The sequence below is a fragment of the Harpia harpyja genome, chromosome 2, assembly GCF_026419915.1.
Source record: "Harpia harpyja isolate bHarHar1 chromosome 2, bHarHar1 primary haplotype, whole genome shotgun sequence".
In the NCBI taxonomy this organism is placed as follows: domain Eukaryota; kingdom Metazoa; phylum Chordata; class Aves; order Accipitriformes; family Accipitridae; genus Harpia; species Harpia harpyja.
In genome coordinates, this window is record NC_068941.1 from 59,077,924 (window position 1) to 59,100,838 (window position 22,915).

Sequence of the window (22,915 nt, forward strand, 5' to 3'; positions counted from 1 at the left end):
AATTACACAGTTTGTGCCCGTGCTGTGTGTCTGTGACCAGGAGACTTCAGTCTCACTATACAGAGTGAGCAAAATTCAGCCCTAATTTAAACAGGTACCCACCATTTTGGAAAGATTATTACGTTTTTGCTCAGTTTGGCCATTGTTGTCTGTTGAGCAAATTTTCTTTGGTCATTAAAGGGCTCAACCATCTCTCTTTTATGCAAGGACTTTTTACACAAAACTTTCTGGGACTTTTGAAGAGAGCCCTGAACATTTGCTGCAGCCGGTCTCATTGCTGTTCCCTAGGGGAGTGTCTCTTAGCCCAGGGGCGGGGGTTTCTGTGCTCGTTTCCAGTAGTTCAGACAAGTTCCCCTCACTAGTTCATTAGAGAGTCCTAAGGTCATTTAAACTGTATTATTCATAAAGGAAGAGCTGAGGCATTATCTTGGATAGAATAAAAAAAGAGTATTCTGAGAAAAAACAGGGCCTATCATGCCTTATATGGCTTGGGCTTTGTTGTTTGCTTCCTACTTGCAGGGAGATATCCCTAAAGACTTCTACTGAGTGAATATCTTTTTGTGTTAAGTCAACACTGTAATAAAAGCCCATTCAGAAATGCTGATTCTTGAGCTGAGTCTCCAGTGACTTTTCTTTGTGGATCTTTCTCTGTTCTGATACAAGCTTTCTATGCATTAATAGTCAGTAATATATGGAGAAAATATCTTGAAGAAGTGCAATATCTGAGCAGGCATTAATTAATTATTGAGACTTGCTTCCACAAAGTTTAATTCCCTAGAACATAAACAAGTAAGAAGAAAATCCATGAACGCAGCTTGTTCGTTGCACAGAAGAAGGAAAAATATTAATGGACCCATCTGAAGTCATGAGAGACATCAGCATGCTTGCACACACTGACCCATTTCAAGCATTCTCCAGTAAGTTTGGAATATATTGGTGAGCAAAGTGCAGTACAGATGAAAGCTCTCTTCGTGCTTATGTTCAGATGTAGGTGGAATGATTTCTCATAATTTTTATTTAATTGAAGTCATAGAAAAACCAGTATGTATCGACCTCTTCACAGGCTGCGTGTGCATGTACGCAGCAAGTGAGTGGATTCAGTGACGTACCTCCTGACCTTGCCTTCGCTGAAGACGGAGAAGATGATGTTTTCACATACTCAGCTGTTTGATTTCCTTTCCACTAGCCATAATTAACAATTATTCAAGCAACATTAGGAAGAACATAAATATTTCAAAGAAGCTAATTACAGCATCCAAAACATCCTCCAAGCTATTCGTTTAATGAGGATGTGCTTTGTTCCTGCAACAGTGTAACATTAATTTCATCAAGCAATTAAACAAAACAAAAACAGATACAATAGAGAAAGATGTATTTTTTCCTCCTGTTTACAGGAATGCTCACTTGCATTTCAGTGAATTTCTTGCCTAAAGGTGACCAGCGTAAGCTATGTAAACCTCCTACAAACTGAGATTCAAGCTCAGAGAACTTGCTGTCAAAATTTGCACAGATTTCAGTAGAAATATTGTCTTGGTATAAACTTGAGTTTGGTCTTAAGGCAAATATATGTTTCGGTTAAAAGTGATATTGTTTTTTCTAGCATATGACTAGGAGGATTACAGTTATGCCCAAATCAGTTTGCCTTACTCATATATCAGGAAACAAAAAACTACACTGGTGCTCTTAGTAAAAAGGCATAGTCTAAAATGAAATGCAGTTCATACTGGGCTGGAAGTATTGGAAGACTGTAGACTGCTAGGATTCAGATAATGTGACTCGTGGCGCAAATAAGATTGCATGTGTAATGGCTACTGCTTTTGCCCATTAACAGGAATCTGCTGAAAACAAAATTCAGGTTTCAAATGCAAGATTATGGAGCAATACAAATCCAAGCATAGAGAGAAGTATTAAATGTTTTGGGGGTTTTTTTTCTGCTAAATGGAAGACCAGAATTTTTCTGCCTGGAAATTTTTCTCATCATCTTCAAAATCTCTTCTAATATGTTTTTGTGCAAGCAGACTCAGCAAAATTTTTCAGCCTGCAGTATTAAAGCACATTGCACAAAAATGCAATTTCTGGGCTAATCAGAACTCTTTCAACTGAAAATAAAGTTTAATTCAGGATATATCTTTTTCTTCACTATTCCTAAAACACTCTGCACCATTCAATGGGTACAGAATGCTTACAGGTATCTCACTCTCAGATTATAAAAGACTGTAATTTATTTTATTTCACAATCTATTAAATATTTAACAAGAAGGTAATAATTAAAATGCATAACAAATTAATTCCTTCCTTAGGCCAAGGCTCAGGACACTGATTCATGCATTTGAATCAAGATAGATTAGGGACATACCTTTCAGTGCTGATGACTTCCCATTTATGATAATGTCTTCTAAATAAATGTCTTCTGTTTTTATTAACAGAAACCAGAACCAAATGCAATTCCTCATTCAGATTGTTTTAAAACAACTCTTTTAATTAGGTAGATATAAATACAACAATACACACAAAATACAGGCTTCTTTAATTTATGTACTGGTCTGATAACTGACTTTCCATGGACACAAGGATTAGCTCTGTCCCCAGTCATGTTAAGGAAAGCTTTGCTACTGAATCTGATAGAGAAGATACTTCTATTACTAGGAGAATTTTATAGCATCTTGGCATGTTGGTTGGCAAATCTTTCAAAATTTTGATGGCCTGTCAAAGTGTTCAGGGTGGCAGAGCACAATCTGTAGCACATACAACTGATAAGGGTAAAGGCAAAGAGCAGACAGCAATGCTATGGTTATAAATCAAAGCTATCTTCTGTTTCACAGCAACAACCACCCCTATTGTCAGACAGCTTTACTGCACCACCCACCATTCACCCCTGGTCAAAACCCACTGAAATGGTCAAAAGGAACTGCACGTTGTTTTGGAAAATAACGATCTCTAATATTGTCTCATTGCTGGACCATGATGTAGTATTTCCTTTGAAAGTCAGAAAAAAGCAACCAAGCAAAAAAATAGGAGTGAATGGAAAAAGAAGGGGAAACAAATCATAAAGATAGACTGTAAATTGGGAGATGCTGCCCTGAAACGCTCTCCATGGCACCTCAGCGTTGGAGCAGCACCTCAGCTGGGCAGGATCTTCCTGGAGCAAACAGTGAGGGAGCAGACAGTCAGACACGCGCCTTCGAAGGAAGCCAGACCCTGCTGCTGGGCTGGGTGTGAGGAGCGGGTCAGCACCAGCCTGAGCATCCTGCTGGGAGTGGGCATGATCTGTTGGCTCAGGCAGTGGCAGGCACTGGCAGACGCGGGAGCGGGTCTGGTAAGCCAGGGCGTGCTGTGTTCAGGGGTGGCTGGGACCAAGCTGTCCAAGTGTCTTTACAGGTTTGGGGTCTGTGTGCTTTTGAATATCTTATAAAGTGGTTGCCTTGGCTACCTACAGGCATAAATAGCACCTGGGAACAAGGTCTGCAGCTGTATTTTAAGTAGAATGCCTTGCTAAGCACAGTATTAGGATTTTAATCACCAAATATCACCATGTGACAGAGTTCTGTTTCATAGTACGGCATTTTGTGTGTGTGTGTATTTAAGAACTAACGAATGCTTATGTCTAGATAAACACCGAAAAATCAGCTGAAACTGACAACTTTTGTAACAATCTGAGACCAAATGGTTGATGGGCCAACTCGTGACCATGTGTGGAAAGGAGGAACCCAGAGTTCTCAGGAAGGACACGAAGAGGTGCCCTTTTCACAGCCACTGGGGACCACCAGAGACCACTAAAGTCCCCCAGGGACGCCGGTCGGAGACCCAGGCTGCCTGCATAATGACTATGAAACATGATAATTAGTTCCAGGTAATAGACTGAATATGTATAATCATTCTGGGAAGTTTAATGCATATGTATGTAACGGGGTAATATAAGCTTTGATTGATGCAACATACGGTATGCACGATAGGCAGAACAGTCCCCCGTACATCCAGCACTGCAATAAAGAATGCCTGCTTCTTAACACTACATTGGCATCAAGGAGTTCATGTTCCCATTTCAGTGACACCTGCAGCGAGGGGTCCTTCAGAAAACTCAGCGATCGGCAGGTCCCAGGGCAGACGGGTGCACATCCTCAGAGCCCCACATCCCAGCCACCGACGTCTTCTCCCACACGCAAGCTCAGTATGTTTTAACTCCCAGGTTCAGCTAGTTGGGGGCCAAATCTGCCTGAGATTTCCCCGTTTTAAACCCTGCCTCTTCTCCCCTCCACAGCGGGCTGGGACAGTGTCTGAACGCTCCCCTTTGCCACCCCCATTTCATCACTCCGAACGGCCGAGCCCGGCAAGGGAGAAGCAGCAGCTTTCGCGCCAGCCATCACGGCTGCTAGCAGAGCTCAGGGTGGCTTCGAAAACACGGGTTTTTCTTAAAGAGGGCGTTTAATAAGGGCCCTGGAGCCCGCCCAGCCCCTCGCCTCCATGCCAAGCAGGGGCACCCACCGCCCCAGCAAGGCTCACAAGGGGATCTGCCCCCCGGGGTGGGAGCGGGGCCGAGTCGCCAGCTGCCCGGTCTGGGCAGGGTCTGGCCCGGGGGGACCGGTCGGGGAGCGGGCAGGGTGGGCAGGGTGGGCAGGGCGGCCGACGCGCCCTCCCCCAGGCGAGCTGATGCTCGTCCACGTGTCAGGGAGATTTAAAAAGTTTGGGCAGGGAGCGGGGCCGTGCCCAGAAGAGCGGCTGGCAGGGAGGCAGCGCAGGGGACACCGCCGGCATGGGAAACCTCTGCCACCAGCAGCCCCCCGCAGCCCCCCGCCAGCGCAGCCGGAGGAAGGCAGGGCACGGCGCGGCTCTGCCGGGGTCCCCGCTGCTCCTCCTCCTCCTCCTTCTCCTCCTCCTCGCCTCCTCGGTGTCTGCTTCCAAAGGTGAGGCGCATCCCCCTCGCAACCCCTTCCTGCACTGCCAGCTCTGCAAATTTTTTTTTTTTTTTTGGGGGGGGGGCGGTGACCCCAGCAGCCTGCCAGCCTCTCGGGGGGACGGCAAAGCGGGCCTCGCCGCCGCACTGGGCCGGGGTCAGCGGCGGGGCTGGGATGAGAGAGGCAGGGATGCGCTGGAGGTTGCAGCTGCTGGGCACGGTTTCGGGGCTCGGTTCTGGGGGGGCTGCTTCGTGTATCCCGGCAGGATTAACCTGTCCTGGCAAAACTACGCTCCAGCAACTTGGGGAAGTGGCTTTTGTTAAAAACGATTTCGTTTTAAACATAATTTACTCGGATTTAAAAGCTAAGAAAAGAGAAACGAGATGTATCGCAGAATTGAAGGAAAAATTAGGACCCTCTGGAAGCCACTTAGTCCAACCTGAAGCAATACTTATCGCATGAGGAATCCCTGGGGGTGGCGTTAAGTGGGAAAGGGTAGAGCTGCTGAGCTGCTTTAGGCATAGAGCTCGATTACCTTGGTTTAATTTTAAATGTTGTCTTACACCTGAAAGTTGCTATTTTTGTAGCAGGGCGTGCTTGTGAAACAAGCACAGCTAATGGGCTTTTTAACAAAACATAATCTCTTTTTTCTATTCTAGTTTCCCGCTCCAGATAGATTAACTACTTATACCTTGTGAAGTCACATTACAAAATAAGTTGCTGTGCAAGGAGGATTTCTGTTTTGTTTGTATTATATGTGTGTGAGTTGCTTTCATCAAGAGTTTTTTTCTGATTTGTTGTGGTTTTTTAATATCAAGAATCAAAGAAATGTAAGTACAGTATACCTAGGATTCTGTTAAAAATAAATTCTGGAGATGTGGAAGAGGGGAGGGAAGGAAAAGGGGGGCAAGGAAAGGCAATGGCACACAGTATTTCATCATTGTTCCCGTAGAAATGATTGCCAGGAGCTTGTGTAGGGAGAGCAGTGGAGGGAAGAGAAGATGTAAGAAGTGAATCCCAGGTTGGAAAGTGATTGAAACTGCATCTGGCATCCTACTGCCTTGGAAGAAGTTGAGTTTTTAGAAGTTGGCAGAATTGAAGGACAAGAGAACAAATGTGTCACAGACAGTGTCAATTTTGTAGGAGGATTTTCTCCTCCATGTTCCTTTTCACCAGGACTGCTTTCCTCAACAGCACTCTTTCTTTTTTTTTTCTTTTTTTTTTTTTTTCTCCCCCTCCCCCTATGGTTATTTTGTATATATTGCAATCGAACTCATTGTTTCCCTGTGTGTGCTGTTGTGTATGTGTGTAAATGAATGAATTCCTGTAGGGACTGCAGCACTGTTCTGGATGGGGTATGGAGGGACACCCCTAGGTGCTGGGAGGAACATAGTCCTAGGTGTGGGACTGCACATGAAATAAGGTTTTCGTGAATAAGTGGAGAAGGGTTAAGGAAACTTAGGAGGTGGTGAAATACTTGCATCTCCTCTGTCCAAAAGTTTATGCTCCAGGAAAAAAAAAAAAAAAAAAAGCAGCAAGCTGTAATATTCAGTCTTTCTTGCCTGATGCCCTAACCTTTAGTGGCTATTGGATTTCTTCTGCTCCCCCTGGAAAGCCTTGGCAACGGCAGAAGCAGCGTTCAGAGACAGGCAGGCAAAGGTTTAATGGGGAAGGTGTGTTAATTTGAAATGTTGCCCAGTTTCACTCTTTGCAACTAGAACACCAGTCCCAGGCAATACTCCAATTTGAATATACTAATTTAAGAATAGAAAAAAAAGTAAGAGAAGGGTAGCACCTTTAATTTATTTGGTGTTTTTCCTTGAACTAAAACAAACATCCAAAAAAGCAACTTTTTCTTTGGAAAGCAGTTTTTTTGTTACGTGAACATCTCAGAAATTTAAAAAATATCCCACTTCTACACAGTGTGAAATTGAGACCCCCTCTAATTCTTTTTTTTTGGGAAAACAAGTATCTGGAATGATTAGGCACCTTAAGTCTGTGCCAGTAATGTGGTTTTGAAATTCACCCCTTAATGTCTGGAACTAACTACTGTTGTAATTATTGTTATTAATGGTTCATGTAAAACAAATGGAGATGATGGGCATTCATACCCTGCTCACCTGGCCATTCTAGCTAAGTCTACCTTCACCTCTTTTTTGTTTAATTTGGTTCAATTCTTTGGAAAAATGTGACCACAGGTAACTATAGACTGTCTGGGAGGGTATAAAAATCTCTATTAAGCTGAGGTCTTTAAGCACAGCATATAAACTGGTTAGGCATGCCTCATGGGCAGCAACTTTGGGCAGGGGGATAAATTAGATAACTTCGTAGGGTTTCCTGCAGTACTAGGACTGTAAAGATAAACCACCACCCTCTCCAGCACCAATCTCCCTCCCCGGTGAGTTACAACACATCCCCTCACTGATACACTTGCATGGTGTCTAGTGTACTCACAATTCAGCAATGCTCACATTTCTATTATTTACAGAGACTCCAATAGTACATTGCTATTAGAAGTATACTGCCAGATAAAATAACAATGTGGAAAGGTGGATATTCGGGGCGCTGAGTTCGGAGGGACCCAGAGACAGTGACTTCCACATCTGCAGCCTGGGTGGGCAGAGATGGAGAACTGAGCTGCCCCCAAGCCAAGCACGGTGTCGCTGTAGCATTATGCAATTAGTAACACATTTAATCTTCTAAGGGATTCAGATTTTCCACATCACATATACCAAACAGAGGAAACAAAGCCAGTTACACATGTACTGTCTATCACCTTCTCAAAAACACCATGTTCATATCACGGGCATTATTCATATGCAAGCATACATTATGTAGCACATTTAATTCTTGGATTGTAACATACAGGAAAGCAAGAGGTAAGATCCAAATTCTCAACTTGGAATGAGTGCGCTGGAGGTGACCCGAGTTCTCAGAAAGCTCAAGGTTGTAGGCACTGGAATGTGTTTTCCTGAACAGGTCTTAGTATTAAAGAGCTGCCATGCAAATTTTCTTGCCTGCTACTTATCGCTGAGAACAGACTAATGCTAGCCTGACCCTCAGTGAAACCTGAGTAACTTCCACACTGTTTATTGCTAAGAGATGTGAGTGTCTGTATCTGCTGTGAACTTGGGAAGAAGCCTCCTGCTGTGTTGCTAACGTAGAGCAGGCAGAAACTACTGGACAAACCCCACAACGCCCAGGGCAGCAGACTTCCTTGGACCATCCAGCTCTCAGACTTTGCAGTTAGTAAGTGTGCTAGGTATCATATCGTGTTCAGAGTTTTTATTTAAATCACTGACACAAGATACTTATACAAATGACCTTTGCTGTACAGCATTGCTAAGCGTGGTTTGTGCCTCCAGGTGCACTGATGCCATCCCAAGCGCTCGAGGCAGAGGAGGATTTGCAGCTGTGGAAAGAGGTAAGCACCACCTGCCATATGGTATACTCCCATTTCTTCTGTGCCCATCCTTGCCACAGTCACACCTGACTCTCCAGTATTTCTCTTGCACAGAGTTCAGGTTCTTCTTCTTCCAGTCCTGCTTCTCATGTACATCTCCTATCCTGACATCAGCAAAGAGGTGAAACATCTTATTTTCCAGAATTTCTGAACAGTATTTCCAGGAGGATGTTGAGGCTGGGTGTTAAGATGTCTTTCTGGGAAGACTGTCTTGGCTCAATGGAGAGCTACGTTTGATAACGGTTGTCATTCAACTGCCAATGACCAGGCAGTCACTGTCCCTGGAAGCAATGCAGTGTCCTGTCTGGTAGTTTTATAGTCTGTACACGATACACAGGAACTGCTTCAACTCAGCCAGTCTTACCTCTTGCTTCTTCTGTTCTGTACACAGGGCTGGGACACTCTATTTAATCCTATCCTAGCCTCTCAGTTTACTAGGTAAAGGATAATGTACTGTGTCAGTTGGTCCCTCTAATGTTTTGCTACTGATTGCTATCATAACTTCCACTCTCATCTTTGAAATGAACAGTTTTGACTCTAGACTGTGACACGTGTTAACATGGGCTCTTCCCTGCCCTTTTGGAACAGATGGAGCGGCAGGGCATAACACGCAGAGAGGGTTTAGCCTGTAACTTGCCTGCCCTGGTGTTGCTGTAACCTTCAAGTATTCTTCTGACATTTAATTTTGTAGCTTCTGATAACATCAGAAAACAAGTGACTCACCAGGGGTACAGATGCAGAGAGTAACTTTCTTCCTGCTGTGGCCATTACAGGAGACACTTCCCTTACTGTCAGCTCCCCTTAGTTCATATCAGAAGTGTTGACTCAAACACCAACGTATTTCTAGACTGGCACTTAAACAAGCACTGGTGATACTTATCTCCTGGGGGAAAAGTGGTCTTTGGGCAAGTAAGGTCCTGATAGCTTTAAGGAGTTATTTACATTCTGGATTGAAAAGTGCTATTTTATACATTTCAGCATTTATTGTTAAGATTTGCTAGTTGTAACACAGGATTTGTCTCTACACCAACTATAGGCAAAGTTTCCATTGATTTCAGTGAACAAAAAAGTATGCATAAGATACTAAATTCCATGTAAAATTATGTAACATAAGCAATATAAAACTTACTGTTATAACAAGAATAATGCAGGACTGGAGATGGTCTAAGGAAAGCAAATTAGATGCATAGGTATATAACCTAAATCAATCTGATTACAGAATCATACTAGTCCACCAGAGTTTCTAAGAGTGAAAAGAATCGGTTCTTCTCTGTTTGTTACTTTATTAGCGGATCATTCAGGAGAAGCCCTGCCTCTACATTAACCTAGTATTTTCTAGGAATGATTCTGAGTTTATAAATATGGGAAACTTTGTAACTAAGTATTGTGTTTCTTTACTTGTCTCTCACATCCTTTTGTTTCTTTATGTTATTTAACCAAGCACAAACAACTCACAAGCTCCCACCCTCAGGCCACATTTCTGAGATTGGAGAGAAAATTACTGAGAAGGCGCATGAAGGATGACAGAAACTATTACATTTTTATTTTTTTTTTTTAAAAACAAATTAACGGAAACTGTGGCTTTTCCTCAGCCCTTGCTTTGTCCATGAAGGTTTTAGCTGAGAGAGACCTTGCCTTGCATTGCATCCAACACAAAGCAGTCTCTGGCTTGTCCTGCTACTGAATTATGGTAGTTCTCTAAGAGTCACCTCCAACTACAAAACAAGCAAATAAACAAACAAACAAACAAACAAAAACCAACAAAAAAAACCTTAACAAGAAGAAACAGCAAAGTTTTAATTTAGGCTACTGAAATAACTTCAGCTTATTTTATGTTATTCACTGCTGATTTCTCCCCTACATTTTCTTGCTCTGAAAGTAGCGAAGCTGAACTAATATACCCAGACACAAACTGCAAGGTGAAGGGAAAAGAGAATGGGGAAGATGTGTTACCAACAAAAACTATTTGAAAGGGGAATTCTATGAGCTATTAGCTTTCCCACTATCTCTGCTAATGCTTTCTCATAGATTGTCTCTAGAGAAATGAATCATCTCTTGTTTTGAAGTGCTCAGATATGCATTATTTGTTTATTGCTTTTTTCATTTAATGTTTTCATTGCTAAGGAGTGTTGTTTAGGGCTTTTTACCTATAATAAAATCAGACGACGCATTGCATTGCCTACTCTTTATTTAAAAAAATACATTTTTTTATGCAGTCTATGAACTAAAAGGTTGGCAAAGCTTTTTGGCATCTAGACAAACAGTATCAAAGATTCAGTGGAAGAAATGGTGCGTACCAATGCAGGTTGCTATTGATACAATTTTAAAGTTATATATGAAAAGTTAAGCCTCTTTTTTCATTACTATTAAACTGTGCACCTTCAGTTGGAGTACTGGCAGTCTTTTCTTATCCTTACAGTATCCTTTGAGCTTTCAGCACTGGTAATATTACCTCCATGAATTCAAATACCCCTTATTCCATTTCTTCTCCCTCCATGATTTATAACTCCACTAAAAAAGATTCAGTATTATAGGGTTCTTTCATCCTGGAAAAGAGACAACAGAAGGAAGATGTGATTAATTGTCTACACAAGGTCAGGAACAGTAGGGAGACAATGGGTGGGAATCACTCGTTCATTACTTCTTCCAAGACAAGATTGTGATAGCACTGAATGAAGCTAGCTTTGAAAAGACTGAACAAGACAAACGGAAGTGGTATTTCACACAGTGTTTAGGAAACCCTTACCACAGGACATTGTGGATGCTAAAAGTTTACAATAGTTCAAGAGAGATTGGTCAAATTCACAGCACAGAAATCCACTCTGGTTGGAGGCCATGGGTTTTATTAGACCACTGGTCTCTTCTTAGGCTCTTCCCTGGGTGCTAGTGTATGGCCATTTTTGGAGATAAGATGCAGAACTAAACGGACATTTATTTTGATCCAGAAGAAATGGCTGATGGGCGTTGGGCCTTCTTGGTTTGGTTTGCAGATTTTTGTTTGTTTGTTTTGTGTCTACGTGTGTAACATTCCATTCTGTGCTGACTTGTTTAAGTTCAACAGCAATGACTTCTTCCACAGTCCTCTTTGAGTTTAGAACCCTTGAAATATATAGAATGTATGTCTTACTAGCACTGTGATTTGGGAACCATCTCCTTTAAACAAGATCCTGTAAGGTTCTTCATTTGCCAAAGAAATCAGTGCAAACCTCGGATATTGGCTGCTTGGTGACTCACAGAAAGTAACTGGCATACATAAGATGTGCTGGCACATATCAGAATCACTCATGAGATGCATGTGACATACACCTGCAGGGGTGCTGGAATCCAATTGGAAGGGTTGTATTTGAGGACTGCTCACTGAATCACTTGCTTTGGTTTTGTCATTTTCTTTGCAGTTTTGTGTAATCCAAAGATATCACAGGAGAGATTTAAGTTCATAGTCCATACCCTAGATGCTTAAAATCATAATTTAAAATATGACTTAGTCTGTGAAGGTTACAAATAGGAGGGGCATGAGGCAGCTAAGAGAATAAAGGACACAGATATGTATGTGTTTGTTCAGATCAAGCAAGTATAATTTTTTTTATATGGTTAAGGGCTTTTTTTCCTCTTGAATGCAAAATATTTCATGAATGTACCTATAAGGATTCCTTACGGTGGGCAAGCTTGCCATGCCTTTAGCTGCACTGAACTGTTTCTGAAAATATACATATTTCATTTGTTTTTATTAATCTGACTTCTTAAAAAAGGACTGTGTGAACTTTTACAGATAGACGATGCATGTTCTGCCTACCTGTCCAGAGATTCTCAGCCTCAGGTGAGTCAGACAGGTTACTTTACTTTATTATTTTGATACTATTTGTTATATGTAGTAGGATTGGAAGTGTGATACCTGAGTTCATGTTTTCTTTGCATTAGGCATCCAGTGCACTGGAAGAACTTTGTTTTTTGGTCATGGGATTTCTCCAGAAACCACAGGTAATACACATGAAAGACTACTTAGCTTGATCTCTCAGTGTGCCAGTGTCTACAATGAATTCTGAGGACCCAGTATGTGAAGTGTCACTTGGTGCTGGAACTAATACTATCAGTTCTTATGCTGAAATGCTATGTGTCCTAATCCAACACCTATTAAAGATAACGGGGAGACTCCAATGTTTGGACAATAATCTCCAGGCTGGATACAAGGTTTCAGGTGTTTTTATTGCTCTAGATTAAAAAAATTGTAAGCTCTCAATGGAGAAAGAAATTTACTAAGGAGACCCTAGGGATATGCAAAGGAACATCCGCTAAACCCATTGACTCTTCTACTGGAGAGTAATCAATACTCTCTGCAGAATTTGAAAAGAGTAGTTACATTGATAAGCAAAGACATGTAATAGAACTGTCAAGGAGGGGTGATATTCTAATCCAGTACTGAAAAGTTTATAATGTAATCAAAATTGCCCATTGCTCTTTTTTTTAACAAATAAAAGCTTCTCTACCAATTATTATTCCTACAGGGTTTAGATGAAAAAGACAACACCAAAAGGGTAAGATTTCTATGTATGTTTTATGATCACACTAAAATTGTCAAGAAAATCATAACACCCTTGCCCTGTTTTGTAGTAAAACCCCACTTTTAATTTTTTTGAACAGTTCTTATTTCATTATTCTAAGACTCATGACTCAGGCAACTCAGACATCGTGGTAAGTGGCATAGCACCTCCTTGTGAGTACCCGTGTGCCTATACATAAAAACAAGGTAATGTTCCTGTTTGCAGTAGTCTCTCCAGCTATATAGCAAGCTCAGAACTGGCAGTTTCATGTTTAAGGTATAGAATGTGTTTTAATAACATGGGAGACCATCAATACTGTACAGGTGTGAAAAAACCCAACAAAACATTCATGAAATCCTAACTGCATCTTAATCTTGTTGTTTCAACATTTAAGAATAAATTCAAATGCTTTTTTCCTGGTACTGGAATATAACATATGCAGTGAAACAATGCGGATTTATAGAAGCTGAGAATATGACCATAAATATTAAGAACTCTTAAAGAATTTTTATTAATTATTAATTAAATTGTATGTATTTATTTGTGTGTGTCATAAGTATGTATCAGGCAAAATAGTACTTAAGTCTTAGTCTTTGGATTATATTTTAAATGAAAATTATTATTTAAAAAATAGCCTAGTATTGTTGCTATAAAAATATTTTAATAAACCAACAAATAAACTACATGTGATCCATTCTTGCTTTTAAAGTGCAAATATAATCTGTTATTTCTGTGCATCTATGTGGTTTTTCTGTGCACCATAGGATTTTGAGAAAGTTAAAAATATTCATGTTTTCTCATTTCTTAACAATCATTCTTATACGTTAATGTCCATTTTTTCCTTGTTCTTTATATTTCTTCAGAACTATGTGGTGTATTTCTTAGAAAGTGATACTGCTGATATTGGGGTCAGTGTTTTCATGATAGAGCTGTTCTGGAGCTTTAATGGTAACAAGGGCACAGTGAAATGAACTATTTCTGCTGCTGCTCCTGCTTAAGAGGGTACTGCATCCCCCTTCACCCCCATCCTGAATACCTCTGCCCCTGCCTGCCCACAGGGATTACTGCTTTCTCACTTCTGGTTTAGCTGTTCAGGTGACTGTTTTCTAGCCCAGTTCTCAGAGATACTAACTTAGGTGAGATCCATCATTCTTTGGCTTTATTAACCTCTCTCCACCGACTGCAAGGCAGAGCCCAAGTGGCCAGCTGGGATGCCCTTAAACTCCTCCACTACACATCAGACCTCTACATTTTTAGCTATTATGATGCCACATTGCCTACCTTAGGCAGACAGTGAAAAGTTGGCTCCAAGTAGGCAAGTTCATTTTATCTTTTAAATACATTATCACTTTGGTAACTCTAGTTATTCCATAAATTATATTTCTCTTTGTTGTATCACTTTTCTAAGAAGTATTGTATAAAAAATGCATTCTTTTTAAAATTATGTTTACATGAGTTGAAGGTTGAAATTGGTTGACGGAACATGGGTTTTCTACTTTTTCTCACTATGGACCTCTTTCCACAAGCCCACGTGGTTGTGGTTTGCCATGGGGCCACTTATGCTGCGTAGTATGCCACTGTGCTTAACCAGGCTGTCTGCAAGCATAAAGTCTTGTTGAACACAAGGAATTTCAGGATTTGAACTTCTCTTTTAGTTAGAGTGACCAGTGCCATGGTTACAAATTTTGCTTGAGAATGGATCCCTCCTGCAAACTGTTTTCTAGTAAAAAAATCATTTTTCTTGCTGCAATTTAAGTTATTTTGAGGTAAAATTAACTTCTCAGTACAACGGAGATTGAAGCTACTAACTTCCGTAGTAGATAATCATAGAAATGTTAGTAGGAGTAGTGTATTTCTCTGTACCACTCACAGAGGCAGACCAAAGTCGGAATAACTGCCATTGTCCAGGCAAGAGGTCTATAAACAGTTCTGAACTTTCAATGAGTAAAGGTGAGGACACATAGCTTTTCCCTCCACCACTCTGTGAGTCACATTCATAGTGTAAATATAAATGTTGGTACCTGTTTGTTGTCAAGTCAGAATGTTCAAAAAATGAGTTTCTCAATTAACAACTTCAGTTCTTTTTTGGTGTATGTTTGGTCCATAAGCCAATACTGTGGGAAGAGACTTTTTTTGCATCATAAGACCCGAATTTCATTGTTGCTCATGTGTCTGTGTTCGTGTCCTCTCAGTCATCTGTCCTGCATCCTTTGCTGCAACTCGTTCCCCAGCTTAACGAGAGAAGACTGAAGAGATACAAAGTGGACGTATGTAATCTTAAACTCTGCATGCTTGCATTCTCACGCTTTGTGATTCATTAGCTCTTAAAATGTCCTTGTAGACCTTTGTGCTCATAACATTTTTATTTTCATGATTTAATATCACACTAGTGTATTTGCATTAGAAATGTGAGGTTTTTCCATTCTTTAGTTAGTGAAAAATAATCCTGCTTATATTTAACATTTAAAACAAAAAACGCTGAAGTAATATATGCTTAACACAGAACAGATGTAGAACACAGAGCCTATGTATCAAAATGGATCTGTTAGTTCTTTTATAAAAAAAAAAAAACAAAACACCAACTTTCAAATTTATCTGTACCATTATATTGCGGTTGAGTTATATTTTCTATGGGGGTTCTTTTTTTTTCCCTGTTTGGAATTCAAACCATGTCTACTCCTTAAATATGTATTATTTATGACTTACAGCACTAAGAATTTCCACATAATTTGTAGGCAATTTTACTGTTTAACTTAAGGTGCAGATAAGAAAGTGCCCTATGAAAGTAATTTTCCACAGAATAGTAGTGTGTTTTCGAACAAAAGTTTCACATAGAGAGAAATAGCCCCATTGTTTCCAAGATGTCATAAAATTTGGGTATATTTGCTGCAAATGCAATTTCAAATTTCAAAAATCGAAAAGCAGATGGCTATTAATGTCCATCTTTTTAATGCAGCTATGGAGAGAAGAGAAAAATGCAGTCAGATATATAAGATTTTTTCTCTGTAAGAATATTGAAGATTCCTATATAATAAAATATACCAAAATCCAAGACCTAGATTCTTCCTGTTTTACATTGAATTCAGCTTGTTATTCCTTGTGTTCATTGATATGATTCCTTATATTCACTGATACACAAATTAAATTAGGTGTATGAATGTGATATTTAGAACTCAGATAGTGGCATCCTCATAAGTAGGACTTTTCCTTTATTAATCCAGGTAAAGGCTGTGTTGCTAACTCCCAAATTTTCAGTGAACTCTTAATCCTGTGATTATGTATGTCAGCTTTCATCTAGTCATGGTTGTGGTTGGTAATACTATCTACCCCTCTCTTTGGATCACTGCATAATCCCAACTATATGCCCTAAATCACATTTTTCTTATCTGGCAACAGAACCTAGCCACATATAAGAATTTAAAGAGTTCGTACGTCCTTCTCATGGACTAAAATTGTTATGAAAATTTTAATTCACTACACATCTGAAAGGAAAATACAGGGTAAAATATACCTTCTGTGATGACATTGATGTGAACTGTATTTATGCTATATTGGACCTATATACTGGCAAAGAATATGCTTGGAATTGCTCTTTGTGCTTTTAAATGAACGTACATGTCAACTAAGACAAAGAATGGGAAGGAAAGCATAAACACAAGAACACAAAACTGCTGTAAGTGAAAAAAACCTGCCTTTTAAAGCCAATAAATTCCTTTTGTTAGAATACTTTGTTATCCTGAACTTACTTCCATTGAGGTTGATGGCATAATTGATGGAAATAGAATACATTAATTAACAAATAATAACCTAAAAATTGTAGTATATGTGGCATATTCCAACATATTTCAACTGCTTCATGGCAGTTTTATTTTTAGTGGTCTCAAAAAAGAAACTACTACAAGGGTATTTTTCCAAGTAATAATAATACTAATCTCTACAGAGTATATCAGTCAGATCATGTGTCTTTATATATATTTAGAGAGTCACTATACTTATAAGAACTCACAAATGAAATGTAATAAATTATTTCTCTTTAAGAGCTGTCAAGCCATCATGTGACAAAGACTTACTTTTTACATCAAAGAAACATCAAAGTCCATACTCTACAATTCCTTAGAAAAAAATTAACAATTATACTAGCTATCTGATACAAAAAGTCCTTTTTTTAGGATAGTCTTTGGAAATATTTCTTCCAAAAGGAATTAAAACAACAGACAAAAAAATGCTATAGTGTTTGGGAATAAGCCCAGACTAGGCAGATATAACTTTGTGGCAAAAAAAAGGCAAACATTTTATCAAGCTTCTTTTTGTAAGGCATCTGATTGTCCTCATAACTAGTAGTACATGGAAATAGCAACAGTTAGAATTCCAATCGTTCTGCACTGATAACTAACAGTCTTTAATTTGCAATCATGATTTTACACTTATGCTTATATGTTAACCCCGCTAAATACATAAGCACATGCATAACTAAGGTCATTATTTCAGTGGGACTGTTCACATGCTCAGTGCTAGGCTCTTTGCTATGTAAGAATTGTTGTTCCAGCTAAAAGTTTGAATGCAGAATTTGTGGGACTTTCAGCTCCTGTGTTGAGTAACAGTAACCCATATTTTGTGAACTACCGGTACAGGAATCTTCTACATTAGTCAGTGCTATCATGGATAATTGGATTAGCTTAAAGTAGGTGGTGGAATAACTTCATCAATCCTTAAACAGAACAAGGATGGTAGTCTAACTAGGGTTTGTTTGAAGATGAATGGAATATAGAACGGTCACAGTCATATCACAGTAACAATTTTTAAGAAAGAAGGCGTATTAACAAAAGCCACACTAGTTCAGACTATATTTTCATCAGTCCTGTACCCTGTGTCTAACAGTGTCTTGCTGTGCATAGACACAAAAAAGGTGGAAGGACCAGGGGAAGTGTGGAGCGATCACTCCTCTGGTATATACTCTCTAGCTTCTGGCAAGCACATCCTTGATACCTTCAGAGCTGAAGGCTTCATCCAGACCATTATGTAAAATAGTCATTAATGGATTTAAGCAGCTTTGATTTTTCCCTATATGTTTTAAATAAATGATTATTTATTTTGCAATATTTTATCATTTGGCATTTAGGCCTACAAAGCGCAGAGCTGATTAAATCCCAAGTAAAATGTGTAATATTAAATATGCACTTGAATACATCTTGTTCTGTAAGGCTGAAGCCAAGAGAAGTAATGACATGGCCAACACTTACAGAATATAGCCATTTTAAAATATTCATAAACCCGGTACAAAATCTAAGGAAACAATGAAAACAGCTCTAAATTGAATTGCATTTTATATAAAGCAACTTTTTTGATTTCCTCTTGTCAATTCCTGCTGTGAATACCAGTCACCTTTTTAAAGGTGTTGTTTACCGGTATGCAGTGCATAACCACCAGACATTTACAAAATGCTAGCATCTTCTGGAATCAATTTTGTCTGCATACTCTTTTGGTTTTGGTATTTTTGTATGCACCTTATCTATTTTAATGTCATAATAAATCTTTGAAATTCATCCATATTACGCTTATCATATTTATTTACATGGCAGGTTTTGGTGTCTTTTAGTGTAAGAGTTTAAAATCCTCTATAAATATTATTGCTGAGGGTCATAGCAATTTATAAGAAAATACTGAAATAATCTGCCATCAATAATAAAAGGATTGCAATTATTCCCTGACTGTGAGAAAGCTATAAACCTATCTTTCCCAGAGACCCTACCAGATGGGCTGATGGGGAAATGGCATAGGTAAACTTTAAAGCCAGTAGAGGATGAGAGCAACCCTGCCTAAGATGTGCAGAGGAACTGATCCCCCATGGAGCAGGAAGCCCCAATGTTCCTGTGGACTGCCCACCTTCAGTTGGACTACCTGACTCTGCTGTCACCAGCTGTGCTCCAGGAAGGGTTAGCTTGCTGCTGATTTTTTTCCTCCTCATACTGGGAAGAAAACCAGAACCTGCTATACATAAACACACCCACCTCTCTCCCCGACCAGAGAAGGCATTGGAAAGGTGAATGGGTGAAGGAGGAAACATGCTATATTAAATTTATTCTTTCTTCCCAGTTTGGACTGACACCAGATTTTGTCATGAATTTGATTCCTCTTGAGCTCCTTCTTGACTGATATAATACGATCTAAGACAGAAGACACAGTTAGTCTAAGAGATTGAACAAGATAACTTTTCGAGGGCAGGCATTAAACTCTAAATAAACAGAGAGAAAATACTTCTTCAGGAATACATGTGTTTCTGTATACATATATACATGTAGGTTTGTGAATATACATGCATGTACACTACAGAACGTATCAGGGGTTTTTTTACATCTCCAAAGCCTTGGAAGTTACAAGGCAAGTGTTAAAATGAAGACAGATTTTAGCTTCAGTTGTTTTCTAATATCAGCTTCCTGACATGAAATCAAACCAGGAAACTATGTAATCTTCTTTAAGAGGTGTCTGGTTCTAAGTAGAGAATGATGTATTAATATGTTAAAAGTCCATAAAATAAATCATAATTCCATATTAGTAATTGTATTCTTGACTCCTTTAATGTTCTAGATCAATTTCCTTAAATTGCAACAGCTGCCTAGTTTGTTTCTGTTATGTTTGTTCACACATTGAATAGAAAAAACAGAAAAATAATGAAATATAAATAGTGTTAGACAGTCCAATGGCAATGTACAAAATTCTACTAACAGGCAAATTTTTAGCCTTTTCAAATTAAAAAACACTATAGTATTGAATGGATGGAAGATCTGAGATGGGTATTTCAAACCCAGGTAATGCTAGAATCAGGTGGACAATAGGAATAAAAATCATACACATGTTTTACCTACAGCAAAGAAACTGGGTATCATGGTATACCTGATGAACTGAAGGCAGGATTAAAAGCAAGACTCGAAAGCTTCCTTGGATTGAAGCTACTCCTGTGTTTGGAAATTATGGGAGCCATCCTGTTTTATACAATTCTTACAGCATTAGAATAGAGCATGGAATCATTGTTTTCTCTGACAACTCTGGTTATGATCATAGCCCAAGAGATCACATTACCTCAGTTTTTAATTGAGAAATACCATCACTGCTAAATAAATTCCATCTAAATTTTATGTTCTGCTAAACACAAGATTTAAACTATTTTGTTTCTGAATTGGCCTGTCTCTAAACCTGTAGGACAGACACTTCATATATCTGCTATCAACAAAAGCAATGAAAATACTGTCATTAAATTTATGTGTTCTCCAATCATGAAGGTCTCATTAAAGCAGCTGGATACTTCAAGCATTGTACTTGTTACATTTAAATGGAATTTCTATTTTCTTCATCGTTAGTTTCCCCTCCCTTGCTGTACAGATTAGTAGAAAGTTGTTTCTATGTGTGCAGCATGGACAGGATAGAATATCATAGGCACTGGTCTTTTCTTTGGGAGTTAATCTGAGAGGGGTGATTATGATAAACCTCTGGGAACAGTCTGGGATCTCATTCCTGGGCTGGAGCCCAAGTATTTGTGTTTTTTAAGCTTGGCATTGTTGTCCTTCTGCAAGGTACAAAGACCAATTCTACTTTGTCCGTAGAGACTCTGCTACTGTGAAGACACTCTGGTTGTGTCTGGGTAATGAAACCTGGAAGCTCAAAGGCAAAGGCTGCTCATCATTACTAGTACGATTGTAAAAAAAAAAAAAAAAAAAAAAAGCAATCTGAACTGAGTCAAAACTTGAGGTGGAATTTGGCCCTCATTCGTGTGTTTTCTGCTATTTCTACATGACAACATGAACTTCTTGTCACTGACATGGAGAAATATACATAAAGCATGTCTTAAGGGGCAAGACTGTATAGCAGTATTGAAGAAATACTTTTAATATGTACATAAACAACCTCTCTATACAGATTCACTTAAAAGAGTAGATATGATTTAAAATACTTTTTTTCAGGAAGAACTTCAAGCACCTGGAGGGATTCAAAGCAGAGGCTACTTTTTCTACAGGGTATGGTTTGTTTGACTTTTTTCTTTTCATTTTGTGATGAGTGTTACAAAACAAAAAGTAGAAAAAATGAGTAAATTACAGTAAGAAGTACGGTGACTGAGGAAACTTGTTTCAATGAGAGCATCCTACCATATAGGACTACTCAAGATCTGCTCCAGACATTTTCTTGGATTAAAATAAAAGCGTAGTAAGAAGTTTTTGTACACATCTTAATGTTTGTGTATACATGATACCATGCTGTGTCTTAATAAGTAATTGGTTATTATGTATATAATTCTCAGAGAAAGTTCTAGAAAATATGCCATCTTGGACAATCCTTCCAAAGCATTGCTCAATATGGTACATTTGCATGTGATATAAATACAATGCCATGATTACACACTGTATCAAAACAGCTGTTTATCTTTAATGATGATCACATTGACAGAACTGAGAAATTTCCCACTTTCTATACATACCAAGTTGGGTGGGGCTTTGTTAATGAAACCAGTCAGTTTTATGGAGTGCTTATTGGATATTTGTCTTTCAGCCACGCAATGGAAGGAGATCAGTGGATTTTCGCTGAGGTATTTACTTAATGCTTTTAATCACAATCTATACTTAAATTAGTTCATTTTTATACAAACTGGGCACAATATTAATGTTGAGGAGTAGTCTCAGAAAGCCTTTAACTGTTTTTGCAACTTCAGATTTCTGCAGACAAGCTTCTCCCAGATGCGCTAAATTCAGGTATCTTCAGGTGAAGTGAATAAAAGCTGCAGGTACTCATTTCCTAAAACAGAGAACACAGAGCTGTTTCAGGCAGCAAGAAATGGAAAATATCCCAGCTCTGTAAACCTTTTGGAAAGTTAACAATGATGATAAGTGTATGTCAGGAAGAACTGATTCAAATACCTATCAAATACATATTGACATCCTGGGGGTAATCCCCCTGTTCTTACACAGAAAAAACCCTCACACTGAAACTAAGTACAGACTTCAGGATTTAATTTTAAATCATTTAACTCTTTGGAGAGACATAAAAATGTTTCCTTATGCCAATATTATAATGTTCTGTTTTCCGATATATCTTACACCTCTATCATATTTTAAGTATTTAGTGCTATATCATAGCAACAGCTGAAGCTTTTTCTTATTTTTCAGGATTTCAGATTCCTGACCTAGAACTAATGCTGGAGGAATGCTGTGTACATGGACATACTGTTTTCTTTAAAAAAATTATTCTTTACTAATGTACAATTAAAAATCACTAGAATGTAAAAGTTCTTAAATTCAATTCCATTAGGAATTCAAATGTTTATTTTGTTGATTATATTAAAAGCATATTAAAATTATGTTTCCTGGTGTTATGATGTTTACAACTGTGTGTAAAAAAGTCACAGTGTACGCATGCAACAGACATTGCCTCTAACAACATTGCTATGTGCATTTATTTTCCCTCATAAATAAAGGCACTCTGTTGTTTTAACGAGAATGTTTGCAATGTAGACTATTGCATTTCTTCAGAATATATTGCAAGTGATTTGTGCAGTCTTTAAAATCGCAGCTTATCTAGGCAGGCCAAACAAAAGGTGTGGTTTGCTTTTCAAGATGTTGTTCTCTACCCCTGTACTTCCTTCACTGTAGCCTGTGGACTTCTGACAATCTGCAGGGTCAAGATAAGTGGTCTGCAGGTGGTCTACAGAACTATATTGATGATAAAGGAGTTGGCAGTCCTCAATAAGCCTTAAGGTTAATAATGTTTCATTGGCTGCAAAAACCAAGAATCTTTATTCCCCTAACTAAAGGAAATTGAATAAGCTGCATGTTTTGAAGAAATATCTTTACTTAATTCAACTAAAATACAATGACATCATTTTTTTAGCTATTAAGAACACAGATGCAGTATGGTTCTCATTCAGAAGACTTAATTGCGTTATTTACATTCTTCCAGAATTAGGATCTATTTGAAAACTCAAGTGATTTTGATGTAGAATTGAAGAAATTCCACTCAAAAGAACAAGTTAGCCTCAC

At 38.8% G+C, this 22,915-nt stretch overlaps 1 protein-coding gene across 6 annotated transcripts; it reads left to right on the forward strand.

Annotated features, from left to right (window-relative positions):
- Positions 1–4,659: 4,659 nt before the first annotated feature.
- Positions 4,660–22,581, forward strand: NMU (neuromedin U). Of its 6 annotated transcripts, XM_052780017.1 has the most exons (10): positions 4,664–4,901; positions 8,258–8,316; positions 12,125–12,172; positions 12,274–12,333; positions 12,858–12,887; positions 12,994–13,044; positions 15,086–15,160; positions 20,849–20,902; positions 21,432–21,468; positions 22,046–22,581. In XM_052780017.1, the coding sequence occupies exons 1-9, from the start codon at positions 4,751–4,753 to the stop codon at positions 21,465–21,467; spliced, it is 564 nt and encodes a 187-aa protein (XP_052635977.1). In that variant the 5' UTR covers positions 4,664–4,750; the 3' UTR covers position 21,468; positions 22,046–22,581. The 6 variants fall into 6 exon arrangements, with proteins under 6 accessions (XP_052635978.1, XP_052635982.1, XP_052635981.1 ...); XM_052780018.1 differs by lacking the exon at positions 12,858–12,887 and having other exon boundaries at positions 4,660–4,901; XM_052780019.1 differs by lacking the exon at positions 12,994–13,044 and having other exon boundaries at positions 4,663–4,901.
- The last annotated feature ends 334 nt before the right edge of the window (positions 22,582–22,915 follow it).